The 8,220-nt window shown below is 45.1% G+C and overlaps 1 protein-coding gene across 2 annotated transcripts; it reads left to right on the top strand.

The window, feature by feature from the left end:
* The first annotated feature begins 275 nt into the window (after window positions 1–275).
* On the top strand, window positions 276–6,914 carry MALSU1 (mitochondrial assembly of ribosomal large subunit 1). 2 transcript variants are annotated; one of them, XM_068208873.1, is made up of 4 exons: window positions 276–456; window positions 1,974–2,152; window positions 4,861–4,942; window positions 6,142–6,914. In XM_068208873.1, exons 1-4 carry the CDS (start codon window positions 279–281, stop codon window positions 6,318–6,320), a joined length of 618 nt encoding a protein of 205 aa, XP_068064974.1. In that variant the 5' UTR covers window positions 276–278; the 3' UTR covers window positions 6,321–6,914. The 2 variants fall into 2 exon arrangements, with proteins under 2 accessions (XP_068064974.1, XP_068064983.1); XM_068208882.1 differs by lacking the exon at window positions 6,142–6,914 and adding an exon at window positions 5,661–6,130 and having other exon boundaries at window positions 277–456.
* Window positions 6,915–8,220: the final 1,306 nt, after the last annotated feature.

Here is an 8,220-nt window from a genome sequence, read left to right as displayed (position 1 = left end):
CTGGGAAGTGCTCAAGGCTAGGCTGGATGGGGCTCTCAGTGGAAGGTGTCCTTGCCCACGGCAGGCAGGTCGGAACTGGATGATCTTTAGGGTCCTTTCCAGCCCAAGCCTTTCCACGCTTCTGCGATCCCCCGAGCCCGCCCCCGCCTGCCGCGGCCCAGGGGCCCCGCGCGCGCCGCGGCCCGACCGGCAGCCGGCTGCGCCAATCAGGCGAGGGGGCGGCCCCGCCGCCGGCCAATGGCGAAGCGGCGCGCCGCGAGGGGCGGGGCGGGGGCGGCATGTGGCGGGCGCTGGCGGCAGCGCGGCGGCTCCTGCGGCCGGCCGGGGTCGTGGCCGGGGGCGCCCCGCGGGCGGAGCCGCCGCCACTCCGGGCCCAGCTGCGTCGGGGCTGCGCGGCGACGGGAGGCGGAGGCGGGCCCGGGGCGCTGGAGGCGGCGGAGCGGTGCCAGCCGGCAGGTAGGGCCCAGCCCGGGGCCGCGCTGCGGAGGTGCCCGGCGGGACCTTGAGCGGAGTGTGACGCCTCTTGAAGAAGGGGCTGCCCGGCACGTGTGGAATCGCGCCTGCGGCTGCGGAGGATCCTCGCCGTGCCCAGCGCGGTGGGATCGGCTGAGAGCGCGGACCCCGGGGTCACGGCACCCCCACTGGGCCGGCGCGGCCTCCGCAGCGCTGCTGGGAAGTGAGGAGTCGGGGCGGTGTGGAGGAGCCCGTGCGGGATCCGTGTGAGGGAGCTGCTGCCCGGGCCGGGGATCGCTGTGCCCTGCGCTCGCAGTCGCCCCTTAGGTAACAGCCTCACGGCGGGTCCGAGCCTTGTGTGCACAGGGCCGGCGTGCGGCTGGAGCTGTTCAGCAAAGCTCCTCTAGCCCGGCTCTGACCGTGAGGCGCAGTGCCTGGTGATGTTTAGGCCATCCGTTCTCCAAGCAGGCTCTGGTGGCTCCCAGGCAAGTATTTGACTTCGGTAGCCGCTGTGTCTGGAGGACCTGTGGCCACTGCTGATTTTCAAGATGCATGACCACAGCAAAAATTTGAAAGAGTGCCCTGAGCTGGAAGCCTTACATTTACAGAGATCCGATCCAATTTCATATCCCCGTTCATGCATATAATTGTAGTTATCGTTCCTTTGTTTGGTTTTTTCTTTATATTGGGAAATACAAAGCTTGGCTTTGTGCTGGTGCTCAGTCTGCACTAACGTTCATTTTATATTGGCAGATTTGCACTGTTGACAGATTCAAATTATGCCTAAAGTGTGCATACAAGTTGCTTCTACCTAATTAGGACAAATTAGAAATAAACCGATTTCATGGTGTTAACAGAACATAGTTTCACTGATTTACTGTTTTGTAAGCTGGCTTCCTTAAACTGTTGAACGACTAAAGCTTCATCTACAATATCGCAATGCTCTGCACCAGATCAGGCTAGGGAAAAAGAAAAAAAAAGTGGCTTTACTCTGCCTGCAGATAAAAAAATGTCTTCACTCTGCATCACATCAGCTCCATTTTTAAAATATTGGTTTCTTCAACTTACAGTTCTAGAACAGTTTAATCACAATGTATTATCACAGATTGTTGAAAAGCATCGTTCTGAAATATTTTCAATTTTGTCTGTTGTTTTAATAATGTCTGTTGGAGTACTTTAGGTTTAATTCGTCTACATAGACAAGTGTGATTATATTATTGCCTTTTAAATAGCAGCAACAAGAAAACAAGTTAGCAAAAACCAAAGTTTCATTTAGGTAACTGTTACATCTAGTGATAGTGTTGTTTACTGGAAGATTGCTTATTTCTCCACTTTGGTGGTTGTAAAGATGATTTTGAAAAATCTGCAGTTCACGTTGCATTGTCAGTATCAAACCAAACTCCACAGTGAGTGACTAGCTTAGGCTATAATTCAGTTAATTTTTATTTTATGGCTTTAAATGGTTTATTTTTGCAATTTAAAAGAAAATTTGCCTGTACTATTTTTTCTATGTGCTCCAGATGCTGTTCTTCCGGAGTTCAACATTGACTTGGTTGTAGCACTGCTGAGGCAAGAAAATGCTAAAGACATCTGTGTCATCCAGCTATCTCCAGAACTAAAATACTGTGATTATTTTATAATTGTGAGCGGATTTTCAACACGGCATCTTCATGCAATGGCAAATTACATGCTGAAAATGGTAAGACAGTTCTTGCTGCTCTCTCTGAGTTTTGGGAATGGTTTTAAGTGTTGTGAAGGGAATTTCCCCAGGATTGCATGTGTAGGGATGTACCAGGTAAGATGAAACTGATGACATTGTCATTTAGGCCTGAATACATCTAGGAAGTAACTGTGGTTTTTTTCCTTTAGCAGTACTACACAAAATGTAGGTGTTATGTTTTAGAAGCAGATCTCTCTGTGTGTAGGACACTGAGGACATCACAGTTGGGTGACTAGAAAATGAATGATGTGAGATGGTGATGATGACCAGTGTCTACCTTTATGTTTGTCCAGCAAGCACCATTGCTATTCCCAGTCATTCAAAATAGCTTTATCTGGCTGTTCTCAAACCTTGATCCTTAAAATTTCCACTTTCTCAGCTATATTGTAAGGCTGGAAAAAAAGTTGGCCTCTTAAGAGGCACAGGATCCTCTCATGAGCTTTAAGCAAACTTGTAGTTAATTGTCACCCTGCTGTGCATGTACTGCAGGAGAGGAGAAGCAGCAGCAGCTATCCTCGCACAGAAATCCTCTGTTGTTTGGCTTTGGAAGAAAGAGAACTTTTCAGTACAGTAATGGAGGTCAGAATAAAATTCCCAGTCGAGCTTAGAGATGAGGGAGAACTTTCTTGCCTGAGAAGAGCCATGCGACTGTTAAAAAGCACAGCATAAGGAATATGACCAGCCCCATCAGTCAGCTGTCTGTACTCAGCCTGGCGTTTGCCTTCTCACCACCCACTTTATTTCCCTTCCTGACCATGTTTTTCCTTTCACTTTTCGTTTTGCTTTCTTCCTTCCAATCCCATTGGTTTCAGCTGTGAGACTCATGGGGTAAAGGAGAGTGGGAGAGATGGTTTAGCTTTTCAGGGCCTTTCTGAGCAGGTATGGGGAGTTTCTTGTGTTCTCTGCATGAACTGGTGCATCTTTGCAAACCAAAATTTTGCCTTAATCTGGAAGTTGTATTAATGTGATTTGAGTATGCTAAAACAGAGTGCTTGGTATGTACTCTATTCCTTGTGTAACTTGCTAGTCTTAACAGTTTTTCGTTTCTCCCAGACCAGGAGAGATCAGCGAGTACCACCTGCCTTGCAAAAACACAGCTGGGCTTCATGGCTGCACCCTCTGGTGGCTGTACAAGCAGCCATTTTGGAAGGGCAGAGCCTCTTGGGAACCATGGTGTCCTCCTGGGCATCCTGAGAAACTGGGAAGCCTGGTCAAGTACTTGGGGGTGGCTAAGTTTGTCTCACATTGGAAATTTTCTAGGTAAAAAGTAACTGAAGCTTAAGATGTAAAGCAGAGCCAGTGCTCCAGAGTGCTGCCAGGCAGTTGGCAAGCTTTACTATCATTCCTAAGCTATTATGATTTACTTGCAGTAAAACAGAGGTGTTCAGGTGTAGCATGAGATATTCTTCCTGTTCCGCTTCCAGGAAAAGGAATGGCAAAGGCCCACATCCCCATCTAGTTTCGTGTCAGAGGAAGATGCTAACACTTGGCTGTATTGTAATGGTTCACCTTACACAGCCTCTAAAGATGAGGCTTGGAAGCTCGTAGCAGGGATCAGCCTTTCCAACCCGATGATAGCTGACGGCAGTTCACACTGGGCTTTTTAACATTTTGAGCAGACTGTTGGAGTCTTTTGAAGATACCTCACAAGCTATCTTAAAGAAAGGAAGGTAGAACTGGTTCTGAGTTAACATTTTCAAAGTTTTCCATGCTGGTTTGCAAACCAGCATCATTACCCAGCAGCTGACATTGTGTGGAGCAACCAGGAACAGCTGCATTTTGTGATAATTGCATTCCCAGTGAAGTGAGACTCATTTGCCCCCCAGACTTGCTGGTACATGTTGTTTTGTGTTCTGTCTTCCATGGCAGAATAGACTGTTGGAGCCATTTCTGTTGATACTCCTTGTATTGACAGGAACAAGTAGGTTATGGTCAGATCTGAAAGTGACCATGCTTCAGCCTTGAGCTGTCAAATTTTTCCAGCTCTGGTGGGTATTTGGGTTCTTCATATACTGACTGGGGAGAGCTGAGCCTCTCAAGCTGGCATCTACAAAAGCCACCAGGTGCTGCACAGAGAACTGCCCACTTTCCCTGACTGACCTTGTGCAGCCCTGCTTTCAGCTGCCCCCTCCCCTCTCCCAGGTGGAAGTCTGTGTGCTGGTCCTGCTTCCCCCAGCATGCAGCGAGTGTTGGGTGTGTGCTCTCAAGGGGCAGGAGGCTGGTTTGAATGCCTTCCTCATGGCGGGGGTTGAAACTTGGTTTTGCCCCACTCCCTTCCATCTGAGAAGAGAATAAGCTCAGCATCTCCATTTCTGCATCCTCAACCTGCCATTGTAAACCAGCAGTGAAAGGAATCAGAAATAAAACCTGGTGGTGGTGGCAGCTATAGGGACCCAGTAATGGAAAGACTTACTGTAAGCAGTTGTATTTAGTATTCATCGTGACAACGGTATGGTATAATGACAAGAGCATTAGGATTTCAGATCTGAGAAATCTGTATGCATTTTCCAGTACTGCAAGTGTATATTAGCCCTTTTCTTTTGTGCAGACCGCAGGACCAGCATGAAGCAATGTAACCCATTTAAGCTTTAAAACAACTCAACAAAGTCAAGCTTCTCTGTTAAGTTTGAGTGCTTTTTAAATAAATGTAAAAGACTTCGTTTTCTGCCGTTCCTTTTTTTACTCAGTACAAGCATCTCAAAGAAGAAGGTGTTCCTCATACTCAGATTGAAGGAAAAGAGACAGACGACTGGCTGTGCATTGATTTTGGTAAATATTTGTGAGTCTGAGAAAAATAAAGTTCTGCATGAGCTCTTTGTTGACAGAAGCATCTCACCGTGAGCCCTGGTTGCTGTGGAAAGTTCACAGTACTCTGCTGTTTGGGAATTCCAATTGTTGCTTGAAGTCTCTGAGATAAGAAATTATTTTCTATTAAATATCTTTGGCACTGAGAAAAAACAGTAACTGCTCTTCAGTGGCTAAAACAGGTCCTAATAAAGTGAAGGTAACAATAGTGGGGGGAAAGAAGCTACTTCAGTCAGTTTCCTCAGGTTTCTGTAATCCATGCGTGGCTAAATGGGAGCTCATTGTACACTGCCTTACTAGTGAACTGTTGAACTGACTTTATCACTGGCCAGATCATACCACCACATGGGGTAAAACCTCAATCCTAAGAAATGAGTTTAATTCTTTATTCTACAAGTGTGAAACTCTACACAAATATAAAAGACTACATTCAAAAAGCAGTTCTCCTTCATGGCTACTTTTAGAATCTCACCTCCTGGCTTAGTGTTTTGACCTAAAAGATGAAAACTTCACTTATGGATGAGTGAGGAGCACTGCAGCCACAGATGTTAAGCCTTGGCTACTTAATGATAATAATTATTTGTGGTAATAATTGAAAATCAATTGGAATTTAAGGGAATAACTTCAGAAGAGTGCATTAGACAAACACTGGAATTAACATTCTCTGCTGTTGTTTGCACAGAATTAATGAAACCAGAAAAACTTAGAGCATCAAAGTTCGAACCTATTTCATTGTAAAAACCACCTGAGAAGTGTGAGCACCACACCTAAGAAAAATTACTTGGCTTTAGCAGAATGGTGACAATACAAGAAAGCTGAAAATCCATCTGTCACCTTGGGGGACTCTTTCAAGTGAAATTCCTTTTGTATTTCTTCTGTCCCATAGAAGTCATAATTTATTTGGTTTGGAGTCTTGTGATAGTGTCTTATTTCAAAGTACTGTGTCTCATATCTTCTTAGTGTAGTCTTGGAGTTTTTTGAAAGACTGACCAATTCCTAAAACTGCTTGAGAGCTGGAAGCAGCAGCTTAGGAAGGGACCTTTATCAGCTGCCATATTGTATCTGGCCAGAAAGGGGGTGGAGGGCTTGAACTCTGCTCACCTGAAGGTGTAGTAGTGCTTTACTGTTCCCATTAATTCATTGTGAATTTCTGTTCTGTGCAGGTAACATAGTGGTTCATTTCATGCTGCCAGAGACACGAGAAGTTTATGAACTGGAGAAGCTGTGGACTCTTGGTCCCTACGATGACCAGTTAGCACAGATGACTCCACAGTCCCTGCCAAAAGACTTCATCTTTGGACTGACTCCTAACAGCAGTGATTGTCTTGAGACAAGAACTTAGAGCAGCTACTGTATGCAAAGAGGATGAAAGCTAGTCAGTACAGCTGAGCAGTGCAAAACTGTTTTTATTGGATGTGCCCAGGTAGAGTTCTGAGCAAGCTAAAGTGAGCAGAATCATAGAATCATTAAGATTGGAAAAAATGCCTTAAGAGTCCAACCATGAACTGTCAAAGAAGGAATCCTCTCAGAGCTTCCCAGGGGAGCCATTGCCTTAGTGGAGTTTGCAGTGAGAAGAGCGGGGCAAAGACAGCTGCTTAAGCCGGAACTCATGCTCAGCCTCTAGAGTAATTGTTTTTCTAATATCTTTGAAAGACACCCTGTAGTGGCAGTGCAAAACAGACTGGAGTGCTGCAAGGAGAAACTGTGAAATAGTACAGTTGAGATGATGCTTCTTGTGTTAAGCCATTTGCTTCTGGTCACAATAAAGCAAGTCATGCTCTGAAGGGGGGACAGAAAACAGATTGGTGTTACTGAGAACATAAAAGCTGAGAGCAACAGTGACAAATAAATGTGCTTTGAGTTATCAGAACAGTAAATGAGTTTTCCAGCCAAGGCAAACCTGGTTTTAATAATAATAAAAAAGCCCCAAACTGAAGTGTTTCTATTGTTTTCATGTGAGAGGATTCAGCTCATCCTGCATGTGCAGTTGACTGCTCTCCTAGCTTTCCTCTCACCTACTTTCTGAAAAGGGACACTGAGACAATACACTATGGCAGTGAAAACCTTCAACTCTTTGAAGTGGGAAAAAAGTTCTATCGGAAGCCCTTGGTCACTGAGCATTACTTGCTGCTAATGGACTGTTCAGCACTTTCAGAAGTCGCTGTTCAGTGCATTCTTAGCATGACTGATTCATGGTCTGATAACCAGTTAAAGAACTTCAAGGTGGTAACCAACTTGTCTGTGTAAGACAAAATGCTTTTCTGTATTGTAGGACAGAGGTTTCACCACTGGATTAGAATCTCTTCCTCCTGGAGAAGTTTCCTCTGCCATGTATCAGAAAGCAGAAACAGGAGATCCTGAGGGTAATCACCTTTTTTTCCACATAGCCCCACAAATTAATGCAAGCCCTGTCTGCATCTCTGCCCTGCACAGCAGCTTCTGTTTGTAATGCTCAAAGCAAGCCTGGTTTTGTGCCTATAGCTGTGTTGTTCAGGAGGAAGAGTGTGTTTGTTTAAAAAAGTCCAAACAAACCAAACCCCACTTTTCCCTCTATATCAGGTCATGTTTTCTTGCTGTGTCTTACCTCTGTTTTTTAATGAATGATTGCTTCCAAGTTCACCTGCTCTTTGATACAAGACAGCAGATAGTTCTGCAATTATGGGTATTTGTTAAGTGTAGTTAAAACATGCAGATAAAACATCTTTGCCCACAAACCAAATATGTTGTTGGGAAATATAACTGCAGTGAAAGTTTTTCAAAATTCTTCATGACACTTCTTGAAAGTAATCACATGGGAGAAAGATAACCTTGGCTTACAGCCTGATGGGTTTTAAATCAGGCATTTCCTCCTAGGAGTGATACGTAGGAGTAACTTTGACTCATTCGCTGAAGCATTTCCCTTTTACTGCTGTTGCAGATAAGTAATATGTGATGAATAGAGGTAGGTTCAGCAAACATTACACCATTATATGAACCCACATTTAGTAAAGCAGAGCCACATAGAGTATCCTGTCTGAAAGAGCAGTAAAAAAAGGAGCACCCAGAAAAGAACAGCTGTGTGAACAGGCTAGGACTCTTAGACGTGAAAAGAGTTGCTAGTCTCTAAGACAAAAAAGAAAAATAACAGAGGAGGAAAAAATCCAGTAAAATAAACAACTATAGCTGACTTAACTGGCAAAGCATAATGTGAAAATGAGTTCTGTGAACATCCACTGGCTGTTATTAAACAACTGCCAGCCCAG

This window comes from Anomalospiza imberbis, chromosome 1 (assembly GCF_031753505.1).
Source record: "Anomalospiza imberbis isolate Cuckoo-Finch-1a 21T00152 chromosome 1, ASM3175350v1, whole genome shotgun sequence".
Classification (NCBI taxonomy): Eukaryota; Metazoa; Chordata; class Aves; order Passeriformes; family Viduidae; genus Anomalospiza; species Anomalospiza imberbis.
Note: the sequence above shows the minus strand (reverse complement) of the source record. Positions and strands in the feature narration are given on the sequence as shown.